Consider the following 20032-nt stretch of genomic DNA (forward strand, 5'->3'; position numbering starts at 1 on the left):
CTAATATCAACATTGCCTTTCCGGATCAGATTCAGGTGCAAGTAACACTACACACAGTACTCAAATGCTTCATACAGCCAGAAATATTCCATCTCAGCAACAGTCATAAAACAAATTTACAGTGTGTTGGCACATCCTTACTTATTGAAGAAGTTTCTACATTGGTGGACTCAGACATACACTAAAATGGGGGTCTCTGATGCTGTTATTGCTTTCAGTGAAGACAAAATTGGTAGGGTGAAAGGACTACAGAATATGGGGATTATTCCTGGAGTAAGCTGCATCAGAGAACATCAACAGGTGCATGAGGTTTGCACTGATAAAGCACAATATGCAGCAGAGTGGGCCACTGAGGAGTCCAAAACTGATAAAATAATAAGATCTATAGAAAATGATCAAAAGGATTATACATAGTATGGTGCAGGGGGCTTCTGAGTGAGTAAGAATAAAAAATATAAAACAAATATTAAGTGAAGTCCTTAACTTTTGTTCTTTGGGGCCTGTAGTGCATTCGGGAGGACGACGGTTCAATCCCGCGTCCGGCCATCCTGATTCAGGTTTTCCGTGATTTCCCTAAATCACTCCAGGCAAATGCCAGGATGGTTCCTCTGAAAGGGTACGGCCGACTTCCTTCTCAATCCTTCCCTAATCCGATGAGACCGATGACCACGCTGTCTGGTCTCCTTCCCCAAACCAACCAACCAACCTGTAGTGCAAAATATGTCTGCTAATGACATAATTATTATGTCAGCCAGCTACACTGCTCTTTAAATGGTTTTTATTCTATAAATCATTCACGATGAGCCCATTTCGGCATATAGATCATCATCAGGTGCTCTGTAAATACTTAAGTAAGTGATGGTCTTAATATAATGGACTGTAACATGATCAGAAAAATTATAATACATTGTTAGCTGTTTTTTACCTTACATGTGATATCATTGCTGCCGTGTCCTGTCCTTTTGAGAATTATTAATTTCTCCTTAGATATACACTGGAGATGTACATTTGACTTTAGTTGGTTTTTAGGGGTATGGTATTTTTCTCTTGACAGCTTGTGTGACAGTGGATCAGCAATATTACGTTTACATAGTTATGTATGAAAATTTGGTTGGTTATTATTTTTATATGTTTGGTTCTAATTATGTTTTGTCTGGAATTTGTTTTAGTTTTATTTACTATATGGAGATGCTGAATCGCAGATAGGCACAACAAAAAGACTCTCACAATTAAAGCTTTCAGCCATTAAGGCCATCATCAACAATAGACAACACACACACGCAAACACACACACACACACACACCAGTGTGGTTTCAGTTGCCCGAGACTGCAGTCGTGGCGTGTGCAAGTTGCGTTTGTGTGCGCACGTCCCTCCGTGTGTGTGTGTGTGTGTGTGTGTGTGTGTGTGTGTGTGTGTGTGTGTGTGCGCGCGCGCGCGCGCGCGCGAGTTGCGTTTGTGTGCGCGCGTCCGTCCGTCCGTGTGTGTGTGTGTGTGTGTGTGTCGTTTATTGTTGAAGGCCTTAATGGCCCAAAGCTTTGATTGTGAGAGTCTTTTTGTTATGCCAATCTGCGACTCAGTTTCTCTGCTATATGGCAAGCAGCAAATTTCCTTTACAAAATATTGTTACATTCCATCCTTGATTTACCATTGTTTGATTTGAGATTTTTATGTTGTACTTTAATTTTTTGTGATAATTTTGATATTATTGTCTACGATTTATTATATGTTTGGAGTTTTGTTTTTGTTTTACACTCTTCATGTTGTTGTCACTGTTACTATGGATATTTATTCAGCAAAATTTGCTTAAATTCCTGCATTGATTTTTCCATTTACTTCAGCAGTTGAGTTAGAATTATTGAAGACTGTTCCATTGCATGAGCTGGTCTCATCATTCACTGTAGTTCAACAAACATTATCATAGGCTGAAAGAATGGCACATTTTATCATCTGCAAACCAAATTTAATATTTGTGACAAATCTGCATAATGCACAATATTCCTTCCGCCATACAGCTGTTCAGTGGTATACTCTTTTCTCTTATTTAACTAAATAATTTGGATCAGTACTTTATATGCCAATATATTTTGTTCAATGTTTTTTCTGCATAAGAGCAAAATGTAAATTTTAGTTCATTATTATGAATTTCTTTCCAAAGAATACACCTACTATTTCATCTCTGCATGTGGTTGATGTTTTGGGATTTAAAGTCAATTATCATCCAGTAACTTCTGAACACATGTGTTGCTCACCACTGAGTGTATGATTAAGCCCCAACCCCTTTCCTCCTTATTTGTGTAACTAATTCAAAATCTTCATTCTACCCAGTATCACAATTTTCCGAATGATTATGAATGTTCTCTGCACATTCAACATTCTTATTAATGTATGTCATATATGAGACCAGAAAGGTGAGTACTTAGAGCACCAAGTAACAATTGTGATATCTGCAGAGCTTAACAGGTGCATTCTCTGAATGACCAGGTGGAAATTACCAAGTTGAATTAACACAAGAAGAAAGTTTAGGGTATAATATGCTGCCGTTAAAGAGGTCACTGGAGAATAAGCACACCTGAAGTGATGTAGCAACACATGGCAAAGTCTAAATCATGATGGCTAGATGGAAATCTAAGTTAAGCAGTGTTTACTTGCTAGCAAAGATACATAAAGGCAATATGTAGCAGTTAGAATTTTCCTGTTTCCCCACTTGTTTCAACTATATTATTCCTTTGGTAGTTTCTAGACTTTACATTTGTCTGAAATGGCACTGAGAATATCTGTTAGTTAACATGTAGTTATGCCTCTAGACCAATTTTAAGATATAACTTTATTTACTCCCTAAAAATTAAGGTGAAAGTGCTGCAGGAAAAAGTAGCCTTGTTTCAGGCACTTACAATATTCCAATAAAAATCTTATTGACATATAATCAGATAAAAGTAGGCAATATTGCTGAATCAATATATCAGGAATCTGATTGTAGGGAAATCAAAAGTGGCAAATTACATTTTGCACTGTAACTCTTAAAATACCTAAGTGTTTTATCTATTATCAACAAATAACAAGATGAAATAAACGGCATACAACATAAAACAAGATCAGAAATTAAATTGACAGGTATCAAATCAGATTTTCAGCTTTGAGAGTAACACTGATCATCAATGATGGCGTGATAAATATTAAAAATGTACAAAATAAAAACTAAATATGTATAAATAAAAAATTACTATACACAAAAGAATATATATCAAGTTGTTTCGGGTATACACATAAAGATACAAAAAAGATGAAAATCACATTCATCTTACTCAATTAGGGGTTTCTCACCCATACTTTAGCTGAAGTCCACTTTTAATGGAGAGTCTGCCAAAATGAAATACTGTAGCAATAATTTCTTACCATTAAGTAAAATATCCAAAACTTCTATGAAAGGTGAATGTATTACACAATTTCTGTAAAACATTAAATAATGAAATTGTCCATGATATATCTAAGTTCTATTTCACTAAACTTCTAATTAAAAGTCTTATTGCATGGAGGAGTATGCCACACAGCACTTGATGTTCTTACTAATGTCTTTTCAGGAACAGTTCCAAATATTTTAGTAAGATCTGGTGTATGTGGTTTAAACTGGAAAAACTGAGCTATGAGTTGTCGACATTGTTCTTGACTAGATAGCTGTAAACCACGGGCTCTGTTAGCTGTAATAATAATAAGAAAACAGAATGAATACAATCCTTTAACCAGTTTGTTGTTTGAAGTAAAAGGATTTTTTAAAAATTTCCTATAGATACCTGATGTCCATGAAGGATACACTTTTTTTACAGTGACTTCTTCATCTTCACTTTCCTCCCCTGAATATATGTCATTAGTGCTAAACACGCCATTTGGTTTAAGTTTTGCAACTTTGTCAGGCGCATTAGGTTTTACTTTTATTTCCTTCTGTGGAAAAAAATACACCAAATGTAAATGCATTTCTGATTTAAAGAATTAAACATATTGGAAACAAGGGATTTAGTACTACTTACCTTGTTTTTCTCAGCCTCCTTTAGTTTTAACTGCTCCTCAGCCTCCTTCCTGTGGAAACAATAATTGTTAGAAAAGAAATCAAAGTATCGCTAATGCTTTCATAAACAGTCTTCCCATTCTACTATATAGGTAAAGCATTCTGCAAACACCTAATTCGTGTTTGCATATACGTAACAAAACTGAATTCTATAAAACTTCAATTATAAAAAAAAAATTAAATTTTAGCAGGTTTCTAAACAAAAAAAGAACTTGAAAAGTGAAAGACAGTTAACTTACCTGGAATCTTAGCAGTGATAGATACAAGGAAAGCACAGGGGGGGAGGGGGGGTTGAGCAACCACATTTTACTGGTTTCACGAGTATGATGACTGTATTACTGAATGCAAACCTCAAATTATTACTGAATCATTTAATAGAGCTGTCTTTTACTGGCAACAGTATGAGTAGCAATGTGGATCACTGCTTGCGAAAATTGACTGTCTACCCCCATACATTCTGTAAGTGGGCTCAAGCTAATACAAGGCATATCAAATATGAATCAGAATTTAAATCTGGCAGCTGTGACAGTGGACGAAAATGGGTGCAACCTTGACAGGATGCTAGTGGGGATGTCTGGGATAGCACTGTAATGCTGCAGTTAGCGAGATGCGGCCACTCGAGACACACCACTACGTGTGAGCAAGCAAGTCGCACAGCGAATAACCATCAAGTTTCTCACGACAGGAGGCACCAAACCTATGGAAATTTTTTCAGGGGCTCCGTGCACAGTGCAGTGAGGAAATTCTTTTGAAGACCCAAGTGTATAAATGCCATAGAACAATTGTAACAGGATGGGAAGCTGTGGAAAACATATCCCACCGAAGATGACCATGGACAAGCATCACACCAGACAACATTCGTGCTATGTACGACAGACCTTATTGCACAAGATCAGTGCATACTGCCAGCTTTTGGTTCAGGCAAAAGGCTGATACCACAACAAACAACACTGGCAGTGAATCCAAAATGTAACTCTTCTGTGTGCTATTTGAAGCCTCACTTTACTGCTTCAACAAGGAAAAAACTGCGGGAAATTCGTTTGGAATCTCTGGAATATCCCCCCTTAACAGTACAGATTGATCACCTTGTGACAACCATATGTTTGCATGGCTGAAAGAAGCAATTTGTGAACATCGGTTTGATGACAACGCAGCCATAGAAGAGTTCATGTGCAGCAGCTGCAAACATGTCCTCCTTTTTTCGAGGATGCGATCAAAAAGTTGTGAAGTTAATGTGTACTAAAGTCAGGACACTAGGTAGGAAAATAAGGCTGGTGAATTTTTGTTTTGTTTGAGGCAATGAATTTTACACACACACACACACACACACACACACACACACACACACACACACACACACACACACACACACACAAAACCACAATCAATTTTGGTTCATATTTGATCTCCCCTCATAACACCAAATGCTTAATGAAAGTCTTGCTGGTTAGCAAATGAATAACGGACTGGTACAAGCAGTGAATCCTTGACAGTTTCTGACAGTTTGCAGGCTGGATTTCTTGCTGTATGGTGTAAAATAATTTGAAACAGTTTGGTGTTTTTGTGCTGTCTCAAAATGATTCTGTTCAGTGTATCCGTCTCCTACCACAATAAGTGCTGTGAATTGTCCGAGTTTTTCTTTTATTGTTTACATGCAGTAGCTACTAACTGATGGGCAGAAATATTGGAAAAGGCATGCCCATTAATTAAGTAATCCCACACTATTTTACATTACAGTTACTTGGGGGCGTATGAAAGATGAGAAATTCAATTCATTAAATCCACAACCAGAAAGCGTTATCTTTGGGTGGGGTATTGATTTGCATTTAGTCCAGGACACCTTCAACATTGTAATACTTTAACGAACATTAATGTAACAAAACAAGAAAACAACTACAATTTTTCCCCCTTGGAGACTTTCACAAATCTTAACTGTGAAAACCGGTTGCATTTAATACAATTTGAGTGGCTTTTCAAGACATTGTGCTTATAAGAAATATACAATTTAAGTGTCAAACACAGATGTTACAAGTGCTAGGATAATCCATTACACAATAATTTCCACTATTATTAATGCACTGACAAAAATAAATTACATCATTTGTATGTATACAGAGTATGAGTAACCAGAATGGATATTTCACATTTTCTCAGTTTTGTTCCATCCAAATTAGTTCCGCCAATGGTATAGTACAGCGACACATTCACAGTTTGGATCTGCAGCAAGGATAAAATGGTAGAGTTTGTTGAGCTTCTTATCTCCATTCATGAAATTATCAGGTTTACCATGGAAAAGTTGATTAATGGCTGCCTACAATTTTTGGATGTATTAGTTTAATCTTAACGACGGGTTTTTTGGGCACTGTTATGTTCCCTAAGCCCATCCATACTGATAGTTGTGCCTACTGGACTAACTGGTATGTTGCGAAGAGCTCTTTACTAAAAATAGATATTCACAACATTTACGATAATACTGCATGCAAAAATGTCAGTCCAGCTAAAGGAAGAACGACATGCACAGACATAAAATCTATGGCTTTTCTACCATGTCACAGTTTAAAGCTTGCAACAACATTGCCAGCTGTCATAGCTTCTCTTCTTTCAGCCACTCAGAAAACACAATGAAAAACATGTTTGTGCTGGTTTGGGATGTTACAATAATCCTTGGCGTTGAATATAAATGTCTGAACAAGTATATGTAACAATTCACCATACAGCTGAGACACTGGGTGGTTGACAGGCACCCAGACAAGACTGAGTAACTTAACTACGATTTCAGACAACATCCTCCTCTCTCTCTCACACACACACACACACACACACACACCAGAAAAATGATGTGGGCACAGGAAAATAAATGCTCACCCAAAGGGGTACTCAGTGCCGGAAGTACAACTACACTAAAAGCAGGGGCGTGACACCATTGACTGACAAATCCTAATCGAAGTCTAGGCAGCAAGCACATTGCTTGAAGCACATGAAGAAACACTATAATCCATATGGTGAAAGAAGAATCCCGACAGTTAATGTGGCTGTTGTGTGGATGCTTTGCACGTCTACCTGAACAAATAACATTACACTCATATCTATGCCAACATCTGTGTTAGCACAGCTCTGTAGACAACTATTGTTTCCAGTCACAAAGTTTCAGCACACTTGCAACCATTTTCATGTCACAGTTTAAGGCTTGCAACAACACTGCCAGCTGTCAGAGCTCCTCTTATGCCATATGAAGTATGTGCTGATCATTAAAATTTTGTGCTCAAAATTATATCATTGAGCTTGACTGGAAACCTGAAACAGAACACGAGTTGAAGTGGGGTGATGTTGAACTTCTTTGTCACCTTAAGTTGGCTTGGTGGTTTCCCAAACATATAAGTAGAATATGCAAGCCATACGTTGTTCTCACTGAGACCGAAATTAATTTTTCATTTGTTTACTTGCTATATTTTCTTACGTTCAGTGCACTTGCCGGCAGATGCATTGTATTAGCAGAATAAATGTGAAATGTATGTACCAACACTATTTTGCAACTATATGCTAAGTTTGTATGGTGAAAAATATAGATTCTTAACCTCTATACAGAAACTGTGGCAAATGAGATTTGAGATTATATGTACACTATGTCTACAACTTACTTGAGCTGTAATGCTTTTTTTTCTGCTTCCTCTTGCTCTTTCTTCTTCAGGGCTTGTACATATTGTTCTTCGTCCTAGTGGAAAAGAAAGTACAAGTGTAAAATTGAGTTTCCACTACATCAAACACATCTTTGACCTCTTCCTGGCTATATCATGCACGGTTATCTGAATTCATGGTTTACACAACTTAAATATCTGCTGACTGTGTGTATGGTGCACACAAGGATTTTTTAGATTAGGCGACTCTCCGTCCAATCCAGATAATGATAGCTGCCGGAAACCCAGAAACATCAGTGTATGTGGGAAATGGAGACGGTGTATTTGTTGCAGTAGAAAGGAAACTCAAATCAATGGGGGTAGAAATAGAAGCTGCATGTGAGATTGACTGGGCAAGCCTCGGTATCAGGGGTGGGCATAAAATGATTATTGTATCCTTCCAAGACCCACCAGACTCATCTCCAGATGTAACCAAAAACTGTAGAGAAAATCTCTGTTCACGTATGCGCAAGTTCTCCAGCCATACTGTAATCATCAGTGGAGACTTTAATCATCCAACAATTAATTGGAAAAATAACAGTTTTGTCAGCAGTGGGCATAACAAGACATCCTGTTAACCATTACTAAATGTCTTCTCTGAAATCTACCTAGGACAGATAGTTAGGAACACCACTCATAATGGAAACATACTGGATCTTAAGGCAACAAATAGACCTGACATATAAGAGAAGGTCTACATCAAAACTGGTATCAGTGAGCATGAGGCGTTTGTGACAACAGTGATTAACAAAGTACAAAGGACAATTAAAACCAGTACAAAGATATATATGTTCAGAAAACGAGATAAAAAAATCAGTAGTGCCATATCTCAATGAGGAACTTGAAACTTCCAGCACAGGACAAGAGACATTGATCATGCACTGGATAGGTATGTACCCAGTAGAACAGTTCATAATGGTAGGGAACCTCCATAGCCTACAGTCACTGCAAAGAAACTTCTGAAGAAACAGTGACTGCTGTACAATACGTGTAAACCAAAGCGTATGGCTGTAGACAGAAAGAGACACTGAATGAAACACTGTTGGCCGTCAAGAGAGCAATACATGAAGCCTTCAATGACTACCATAGCAGAATATTGTCAACCAACTTACACAAATCCAAAGAAATTCTGGTCATATGTAAAGGCTGTTAGTAGCACCAAAGTTAGTGTCCAGTCCCTAGAGATTGAGTCAGTTCTGTCAGATTCTATACTGAATTTGCAGCTGAGTTAGTCCCCCTTCTAACTACAATCTATCATAGATCCCTCGAATAAAAAATTGTGCCCAGTTCTTGGAAAAAGGAACAGGTCACATCTGTCTATAAGAAGGGTAATAGAAGTGATCCTCAAAACTACTGCCCAATATCCTTGACATCGGTTTGTTGTGGAATCTTAGAACACATTCTGAGCTCAAAACATAATGAGATATCTTGAACAGAATGGCCTCTTCAATGCCACACAAGTCATATGAAACCCAACTTGCACTTTTCTCATGGCATACTGAAAGTTTTGGATTGAGGTAACCAGGTAGATGTAATTTTTTTTTTAAATTTCCAAATTGCATTTGATTCAGTATTGCACCTATGGCTTATTGTTAAAAGTACAATCATATCAGGTATCAAGTGGAATTTGTAACTGCACTGAGGTCCTTTTGGTAGAGAAGACATGTTATGTTAGATGGAGAGTCATAGTTACACGTAGAAGTAACTTCAGGTGTGACCCTGGGAAGTGTGTTAGGACGACCCATGTTGCTCATATTGTATGTCAATGAGCTTGCAGGCAATATTAATAGTAAAATAACGTTTTTCGCAGATGATGCAATTTGTTGTTGTTGTGGTCTTCAGTCCTGAGACTGGTTTGATGCAGCTCTCCATGCTACTCTATCCTGTGCAAGCTTCTTCATCTCCCAGTACCTACTGCAACCTACATCCTTCTGAATCTGCTTTGTGTATTCATCTCTTGGTCTCCCTCTACGATTTTTACCCTCCACGCTGCCCTCCAATGCTAAACTTGTGATCCCTTGATGCCTCAAAATATGTCCTACCAACCGATCCCTTCTTCTAGTCAAGTTGTGCCACAAACTTCTCTTCTCCCCAATCCTATTCAATACCTCCTCATTAGTTACATGATCTACCCACCTTATCTTCAGCATTCTTCTGTAGCACCACATTTCGAAAGCTTCTATTCTCTTCTTGTCCAAACTAGTTATCGTCCATGTTTCACTTCCATACATGGCTACACCGATAATGAAATACTATTTGAGAGAAGCTGCATAAATATTCAGTCAGATCTTGATACGACTTCAGTGTGGTGCAGTGTGTGTCAACTTGCTCTAAATGTTAAGAAATGTAAAATTTTGCACTTCACAAATCAGAAAAGCGTAGTAACCTATGACTATAATATCAATGACTCACTGTTGTAATTGGCCAACTCATACAAATACTTGGGTGTAACATGCTGTAGGGATATGAAATGCAATAATCACATAGGTTCAATCAAGGGTAAAGCACGTGGTAGAAATCTGTTTATTGGTAGAATATTGGAGAAGCGCAGTCAGTCTAGAAAGGATATTGCTTACAAATCACTAATGCAACCGGTTCTAGAAAACTGCTCAGGTGTGTGGGACCCTTGTCAAATAGGACTAATAGGGGATTTGAACAAAAACAGAGAAGGGCAGCACGAATAGTCACTGGTTTGTTTAATCCATGGGAGAGAGTCACACAGATACTGAAGGAACTGGACTGGACGACTCTTGAAGATAGATGTAAACTATCCCAAGAAACTCTTTAACAAAGTTTCAATTACCAGCTTTAAATTATTACTTTAGGAATATACTACAATCCCCTAGTGTCACTCACACGGGGATCGTGAGGATAATATTAGAATTATTACTGCATGCACAGGCGCACTCACTCACTCTTTCCATGCGTGACTAGAACAGGAAGAAATCCTAGTAACTGGTACAATAGGACATACCCTCTGCCATGAACCTCATGGTGGTTTGCAGAGTATAGATGTAGATGTAGGAATATCTACAGCCTCTAAACAAAAAACACCTTATACTTTTTTCCTTTCTTTTAGTAAAATAATAGTAGAGATTTTTAAGTCATCTGCTCACAACTTATTCCATTTTATGATGAATTTTCCTGTCAGTTTCTATTTCAATTGCAAATTCACACAACATCCATGGGTAACTTCATAGCCTTGAAAGGAAATATCCTTAGCTAGTATATGGATAAAGTTGAATAGCTAGGATCATTATCTTGGCGTCCCAATCTCAATTTTCATCTCAAGGCATGAAAAATGATTTTCTAACCAACCAATATTATGTCTACAAATAATTTATTAGCAGAACACATTTTACCTACAATGTAGTTGGTGGAATATGAAAGTGTGTTGCTCTCTGAATTCAGTGGGACTTGTGCTATCCATAAAAGTGAATACTGAATTTAAACATTTTCAACATTGAAATTTGCCTCAAAAGTATGTTAAGTTCATTATTGATCCGATGTACCACTGTGCAAAATTATTAAAGAAAATTCTAGATAAGACAAAAAGGGACAAAACTGAAAAGAAAATGAGGGAACATCTTGTAGCTTCAGGCTGCCAAGTAGGTCAATGGCAGACCTTATATATTTTGCAATTACTGAGCTGCAAGAGAAATATTACAAATAAACAGACAGGCATTATTTTAATAAATTTCTATCTACATAATTTTTCAAATGAATAGATATTTCAAAAATTTATTTCAGTAAATAAATTATTTGCAGAAAATGGGATTATTCTTCTCTGCTAATACAAATGATTATCTGTTTTTTTATTATCCATAACTTTAATAATAACATAACCTATTACCACAACGTTTCCTTTGTTTAGTTCTTGAGCAGAATTTGCTCACATATAACCAGTATTTGTTCTTGTGGCTCAGTGAGGTTTCTATTTGTTGCATAATTAATTACTGATTAATACTTGGTGGCTGTACAGGTAAGTACAGACTCAAATCTTAAAGTCTCTGGTTTGATCTCTGAGGGTAGTTCTGCTATACTAGGGTATCCAGTGATTAGTCATTTTCAAATTCAAGCTCTTTTCTAGGTTCCTCATAGCAATTTTTGATGTTACTTTTTTTTATTAAATTCAACACCAAATCATCCATGTTCAAAACTATATCTTGATAATTATTAGAATACATATTTCTTTAGGAGTATAAATCAGTGATATGAAGTAAAATATTTATAAATCTTAAAAACTATACTTTTATTTACAGGCAATAGAAAACATTAAATAAAAACTTAACAAATTCTATTTTTACAAATGTATTTGCATTATTAATTACTGATTAAATGGGGGGGTCAAGTTCTACAAATTTGTTATAATAAAAATGAGTAAACCATTCTATCAATTTTCTACTCCTGCCAAAATCTTTGAGGCTTCACTCCACAAATTTGCTCTTTTTGTTTCTAATTATTTAATTTTGGTTTGCTTTCATTTGTTTAGTAACCATCCACCTTTCCTCTTTACTGAACAAGGTGGAGCAGTAGTTAGTACACTGGACTCACATTCGGGAAGATGACTGTTTAAACCCGCATACCGCCTTTCTGATTTAGGTTTTCCGTGATTTCCCTAAATCGCTTCAGGCAAGTGCCAGGATAGTTCCTTTGCAAGGGCACAGCCAACTTCCTTCCCCATTTGATGGGACTGATAACTTCACTAGTCCCCACCCACAAACCAACCAGCCTTCTCTCTTCCACTCTCCTTCTCCTTATTTTTCATATCATCTAGACCTTAGTCAATGTTGAAACAGTCAACTACATAGTGCCCTGGATTGTGCCATATGCATATCTTCAAGGAACAAGACCTTTTTTTCCTACTTGATTATCAACTATAATTTCAGAGTTTACAGAAAAGCCTCACTCAACAGAAGGGTTTCTATGTACAATTATTAAAATAATTTACACAAGATTTCAGAAATTTGAGCAAGACTTTGATTACAACAATCCAGAATTTACCAAGACACTTTCCACATCTCTTGTCAGATTTCATCTTATCTTCAACTCATTTCTATCTGCAAAACTAGGCAAATTCAAGTCTGACATGGCCTGCCTTCGAACGAGACATTCTTCAAACTGACAAAAATATTTCTGGGCATACAGTCGGTCTTCGTTGAGCTACTTTGTGGTTAAACATGACATTTGGATTAAGGCAAGCAATTACACAGGTTAAGTTGCATCTGAGGGGTGATCTTCCTCACAACTTCACTAGTATGCCAATTATGTTTACATTTTTCCTTTCGCAACAATATTTCTTCTTCAGATACAGCATAAATTTTTCTAGTGAACTACTTGTAGCAAAATCCTGATTGAACTGTCTCACTTATGTCAGATTCTTTACATTCAAGTTGATTTTCATTAAGGCTTTTGCTTTGTAAGACATATAGTTTCACAACCTTTGCATAAACATGTTCATAAGATTATGTACTTCATCATACAGAAATTTAGCCATTGGGCATGCAAATAAAAGTGGTTCCAACAAATGTGCTGTTGAACTGAAGCATGTCAGTTTTGGAGTTAGCAATTTGTCAGCAGCTTCAGAAGTAATTGTGAAACTTGGTGACTGACAAAGGGCTTCCTATTTCTTTATCTCAGTAACACGAATTTTGAATATGTTTGAGAATTTCCACAGCTTTTTCCAGCAGCACTGACATTTTGACTCACCTTGCTCCACAATATGAAATAGGAAAGCATGAAGTGTGACATCTGGGCATGCAAATCACGGAACAACTAATAAACTACTCTCAATTTTGGCAGTTGTAGACCATCAAAGGACACACTTTGTTCCCTGTTAATGTCAGTCAAACATTTTAAATTCTCATTTCACCCATCCATTCATAGCTGCAACATTGCACCCCCCCCCCCCCAAAAAAAAGTTTTTTTTACTTTTATACCCTTGAGCAAATAGTCTTCCTTTAAATGTTTCAGAAAAAAGCAATCAAGTAACATGTCATTATTGATTCAGCTCGGTCCCAAAACCATATACATAAATCCATCTGTCTTTCAGGAAACTGTATTCAGTCTTTCATCAAATTCATGTACGATCACTACATGTTTGTCAATATCATTAAGTTTACATCTAATGTATGATGCCAATCCATATACAATGCTGTAACAAAGTTTTCATTTTTGCAATTGCATTTTTCTTTGCCATTTGACTATCCAGATATAACAAAGGGAATAATGCTGTGCAGTGTGCTGAGCTCTGAATACACAAATGACTGCTATGACACACAAACTCCACAAAATTTCAATTCAAATATATTACTTTGTCTGATACTGGCACACCTACTAAACAACAACAACAACAACAACAACAACAACAATAATAATCTGTATTAGCTAGTAAATAGTAAACATTAATGAATTGTCCTTCAGGGTAAAAATTGTTATATAGTTTTCTTGAAATAGGGATGAAATACCCACAGCTCTCTTAAAAAACTGTTCATAAATATACCTTGGAGTGATGTATGATTGCCTCTGTTTGTATTTGTTGTTGAAGATTCAGAATGTTGCATGAATTCATCAGACAGTAGCAACATTTACCACTTTGCACTGAAACTCTGATGATTTATGCTCTCAGCACGGCTTTCCAAAGCACTTTCCTCTGCACTGGAAATCTTAATTGCCTTCTTGCATCAAGTACGAATGGCAGTTGTACTGTTTCTAGGATCAGGAGCAACTCATGGAAACAGGTGTTCTTAAGACTTTTGATATCACTTTGTGTTTGTGCATAACTTTGACATTTTTGAGATTTCAACATCCTAAAGGCGAAAAAACTGATTTAAATACAACTGGTGACATGAACTACTTCAAAGCCATACTTCAATTTCATTCCATTCTTTATTTTACCATTTGTTGTTTGTTACACAGTGCCACCAAATATGATTATCAAGCATGTCTTCTTTTATTTGACAGTCTGCACAGTTACAGATTTTCTTTGTTTACGTCATTAATGGGTTTTCTACCTTTATTCACAGTTTCCTCAGTCTGTTAGCTCCTGCACTTTGTGCTGCTTGGAACTACTGCCAAGTAATACAATCCCAAGTTTGTGGACCTGTCGGCATAGTAGTCATTACGCAGTGAACAGGCACTTGTTTGCAGCTGATCTACACTACTGGCCATTAAAATTGCTACACCACGAAGATGACGTGCTACAGAAGCGAAATTTAATCGACAGGAAGAAGATGCAGCAATATGCAAATGATTAGCTTTTCAGAGCATTCACACGAGGTTGGCGCCGGTGGCGACACCTACAACGTGCTGACATGAGGAAAGTTTCCAACTGATTTCTCACACGCAAACAACAGTTGACCGGCGTTGTCCGGTGAAACGTTCTGATGCCTCGTGTAAGGAGGAGAAATGCGCACCAACACGTTTCCGACTTTGATAAAGGTCGAATTGTAGCCTACCGTCATTGCGGTTTATCGTATCGTGACATTGCTGCTCGCACTGGTCAAGATCCAATGACTGTTAGCGGAATATGGAATCGGTAGGTTCAGGAAGGTAATACGGAACGCTGTTCTGGATCCCAACAGCCTCTTATCACTAGCGGTCAAGATGACAGGAATCTTATCCGCATGGCTGTAATGGATCGTGCAGCCACGTGTCGATCCCTGAGTCAACAGGTGGGAACGTTTGCAAGACAACAACCATCTGCACGAACAGTTCGATGATGTTTGCAGCAGCATGGACTGTCAGCTCGGAGACCATGGCTGCAGTTACCCTCGACGCTGCATCACAGACAGGAGCGCCTGCGATGGTGTACTCAACGACAAAACTGGGTGCACAAATGGAAAAAGTCATTTTATTTCTGATGAATCCAGGTTCTGTGTACAGCATCATGATGGTCGCATCCGTGTTTGGTGACATCGCGGTGAACGCACATTGGAAGCATGTATTCGCCATCGCCATACTGGCGTATCACCCTTCGTGATGGTATTGGGTGCCATTGGTTGCACGTCATGGTCACCTCTTGTTCGCATTGACGGCACTTTGAACAGTGGATGTTACATTTCAGATGTGTTACGACCCATGGCTCTACCCTTCATTTGACCCCTGCGAAACCCTACATTTCAGCAGGATAATGCACAACCGCATGTTGCAGGTCCTGTACGGGCCTTTCTGGATACAGAAAATGTTCGACTGCTGCCCTGGCCAGCACATTCTCTAGATCTATTACCAGTTGCAAAATGTCTGGTCAATGGTGGCCGAGCAACTGGCTCGTCACAATACACCAGTCACTACTCGATGATGAACTGTGGTATCGTGTTGAAGCTGCATGGGCAGCTGTACCTTTACATGCCATCCAAGCTCTGTTTGACTCAATGCCCAGGCATATCAAGGCCGTTATTACAGTCAAAGGTGGTTGTTCTGGGTACTGATTTCTCAGGATCTATGCATCCAAATTGCGTGAAAATGTAATCACATGTCAGTTCTAGTATAATATATTTGTCCAATGAACACCCGTTTATCATCTGTATTTCTTCTTGGTGTAGCAATTTTAATGGCCAGTAGTGTATGCGAATGCATGAGCAGAAAATTGATGAATCGCCCATCCATATCTACAGTTCCATCAAGACAGCACGAAACAAGAAAATAAATGTTACACAGTGCTGTGTATGGGAGAGAATGGAAACAGGCGAGTACGGGTGCTTATAATTAAACGTTCGCTACTTGAGAAAGTCCCCGTCATAAGTGAGTATGCATAGGACAATTAAACTCTGTAGAAACATTTGTAAGGGCATGTGGAAGAGAAATAATGAATAAACCATTGACAGAAACACATTTTAATTTCAACCTGAGAGGGCAACATTTGTTAATTACATACCATGTTTATGTTGCATGTTACAAACAGTGCTCAATGTGATGATCATTTGCATCCTCGATAGCCTGGGACCACACTAGAGATTACTCTACTGCGGCTCAAAACAACAGCACCCACAGTATGTTCAGCCATCATGACATAGCTCAAGTATTGTTTGAAATCACACACAGCGACCAGCATTCTCGGCCAAGGCAATAGTAACTTCTTCAACAATTTGTGGTGCAACTTAATTCAAACTTTTGAATCACGTTCTTCAACCCCAGTGTGGAAAGAGGACCTATCTGTATTCTTTTAAGTGTTGATACTTGTGCCCAACGGCAAGTTATGACACTATCAATACTAGCAATCCAAATTCTACAAAGCATAGTCTGTTCATCATTCAAGTTAGTTTCTAATGTGGTGAAGGTTTTTCACCTACACTGGCTCAAGTAATGATAGTTAAATTTTAACCATCCTGTATATCAAGGGGTAAGTAACTACTTGAAACAGATAACTGTCTTACCACGATGACGGATTACCCTGTGCTAAAACTGAAGGCTAGCTTCATTATTCATAATATTATGTCAGCTTGTCATCATCAAATAGTTGTCCAGCCCCATACATATTGATAGAAGTCAGTAGTCTTTGTGACATTTCAGATATTTTACTAAACGGACATGAACATCTCCATAAATAGCTCTTACAAAACTTATTACTTCCACATATTAGAGGATCATAGTAGCTGACCAGTACTATGTGCCTGACTTAAATACTGACTTGCCTCCCCCCACCCCACTTCCTCCTTCCCATCTTCTCAGGCAGTGGCACATATGAGCTTCCTCAGACCGCTGCCTCATGCGACAGCTCAATGATCATGAAACAGTTATGAATCTTTGTGTACACAATGGATCACCAAGGGATAGTATGTGTAATACATGTAGATTTCAATTTCAACATTCAGATGCGATTTGAAGTATAACATACGTTTTAAACTATAACAATATAGATTGAATAAACTCAAAAAATTTAAAAATCAAAGTTTTTTAAATATAATTAAAGATTTTTTCCCAAATTTGAAATTTCTCGGCTTTTCCACAGTTGTCTAGATTTCGAGATTCACTGAACACCCTTTAAATGCTATTTGGAGGCCGAGTGGGTACCAGACTATCCCAGCTGGGCCTAGGATTTTTTTCTGTGACCTCTTTCATCTATGGTAATTATTTGATATGTTTGTTTGGATTGCCATGTTTTGCAGCAGCTGTTAAGTAAGTTATTATTGGTTTTCCATCTTGAGCTTACTGCAATTTAATTAAGGAGAATTTAACACCAGATGGGTTTTGTCTTTATTTATATAGCTTAGTCAGTGGTTATTCTGTAAATCGAATACATATGCTTACACATTTTTAGAATGTAAACAGCATGTTGTTTATGAAGTTGGAGTGCAGATTACTTACGGTGTTTCTGCACACGTTCTCCAAACCACTGTTTCTTCCCTCCTTGGTTTGAAGAATATGTAAAGAAACACTGTACATAACTGCCTTTCCACATTTATCAACAAAATGTTATATTTACTCTAAAACAACGAAAAATGTAAGAAAATATGTATCCAATTTACAGAATAATCACAGAAGTTGCTTTGTAAGTAAAAGCGCAACGTGTCCGGTGTTAAATTCTCTTTAATTAAACTGCAGTAAGCTCAAAACGGAAAACTAATAATAACTGGTTTGTTACATGAAACAAATGTCAAGTTGTATCATCATTTGATGACCACATCATCAAACTATGTCTCCTTACAACTGGCTTAGTAAGTCAGTCAGAGGTCACGTGTCTCTAACAATGTCATTTTGATTGTGGCAGATTCTACAGTTAAGAAACAATGTTGTCAGAACTGTATTCTACCTTTGGATTTTTATTACATCAAGAGATGCTCTCCATTAGCTCATCAGACCACGTGTTGCCACTGACACACTTCATACACAATTTGTGCCACTGTTTGGACTTAGTTCGGGGAAAGGAGTTGGCTTTTATGCCTGAAAGTCAACAGGACATCCACGATTTTTGCAAACCTCGCCACATTCCGTTAGTTACTAAGAATGAACAGAACTAGAAAGCTTAAAACAACAATAGGTTATGTCACATTTTCTACCAATTGTTGGCTTCACCATCAGTAGTGGTTGGGAAGCCTGCAAGCTCCTGTCACTAGTCTGGAAGATTAAGCAAACCATTAATGCTCAAAGTGGACACTGATTACCATCCTATGTCTCATTTGAATGAAATTTCTGTTCATGAGGACAACTCTTTGCTAAAATTAATTTAGTAGAGATATACTTTCAGTCGCCCCTTGATGAAAGCTTAAGGAAGATGTTAATTCTGACCACACCATTTTGATATCAATCTTTGGTGTGACGTCACAAGCGCGTGACTGCGTGTGAAATCGCTCTCCAAGTTTTTATATATTTTTAGGTTTCAGATACATATTTTAACGGTTTTTGTGACAATATTTACTATATAAGTGACTTATTAGTGGTTTCTTCATTCACCTCTGCCTTTCTTGTGTCGTGACCTGATATTTGTGTTTCGTATTGAGCAACTTAACCTCTTACCCGTGTTTACATTCCGCGCTGACCAGTTGCAGCTGTAGCGGCGCATCGAAAGCTAAGTACTAATTAATTATTTGTGTATAGTAGTTTATTTAGGAACTTTCGTAGTCTTCAACCGGTGTTCTTGGTGTTTTCCGGTGAAATAACTTCAGAAGAAATTTTTGCGAACTGCTTTCAGTTTCGTTACTGTGTCATTAGACGTTTGATTTTCTTTCCGTGTTAGTATTTTGTTATATTCTCATTTGTTGTTGATTAATACTGTCAATAATAGTAGTTACTTCCCTTGTAGAGCAAGTTTGTGATTATTGTAGTCAGTTTTTAACATCTTCTTATTGTAGTAGCAGAACTTAAAGTTGTTTTCTAGTTTCAATAACTGTAAAATTTTACCATGAGTGAGAAGTGTGGGCTTTACCATAGGTTCGTGAGTAGTGGATTGCAGTGTGAGACTTATTCGAAGTATTTTCACTGGGGGGAATGCAGCGGGGAAGCCAGTGGGCATTCTGGTGAGATCCTCTCCTGGAACTGCAGGTTATGTAGCAAGAGTAAGTTGATAGAGGAGCAGGAGCGTAAGATCTGTGCCCTTCAGGTGCAGTTGAAAAACACACAGGAGGAGCTAGATAGGATGAGGAGGGAGAAGGGGGTTGGGGAATGGGAGCTGGCTGTTGGCAAGAGATCTGCTAGGAGAAGGATATTTTCAGATAGTTTTACTATTGGTGTTTGTAATAGATATGACCAACTGTCAGAGTCTAGTGGAGAGGAATCTCTACTAGCTGTAGATGTAGGAAGTATGCAGCAGACCTCAGCAGTTACGGTGGCTAGGACAATGGCAAAGTCTAAGAAAAAGA

General features: G+C 37.7%; 1 protein-coding gene across 2 annotated transcripts in view; it reads right to left on the reverse strand.

The window, feature by feature from the left end:
• Window positions 1-2065: 2065 nt before the first annotated feature.
• LOC126175336 (calponin homology domain-containing protein DDB_G0272472) overlaps window positions 2066-20032 on the reverse strand; it is a 147914-nt gene continuing 129947 nt past the window's right edge. For both annotated transcript variants that reach the window (XM_049922066.1, XM_049922058.1), the window contains 4 exons: window positions 7701-7774; window positions 4025-4073; window positions 3791-3938; window positions 2066-3697 (listed from right to left, as the gene is read on the reverse strand). In XM_049922066.1, coding sequence (XP_049778023.1) covers window positions 3510-3697; window positions 3791-3938; window positions 4025-4073; window positions 7701-7774 — 459 coding nt within the window. In that variant the 3' untranslated portion in view covers window positions 2066-3509. The remainder of the gene's footprint in view (window positions 3698-3790; window positions 3939-4024; window positions 4074-7700; window positions 7775-20032) is intronic.

Source organism: Schistocerca cancellata, chromosome 1 (genome assembly GCF_023864275.1).
Source record: "Schistocerca cancellata isolate TAMUIC-IGC-003103 chromosome 1, iqSchCanc2.1, whole genome shotgun sequence".
NCBI classification, from domain to species: Eukaryota; Metazoa; Arthropoda; class Insecta; order Orthoptera; family Acrididae; genus Schistocerca; species Schistocerca cancellata.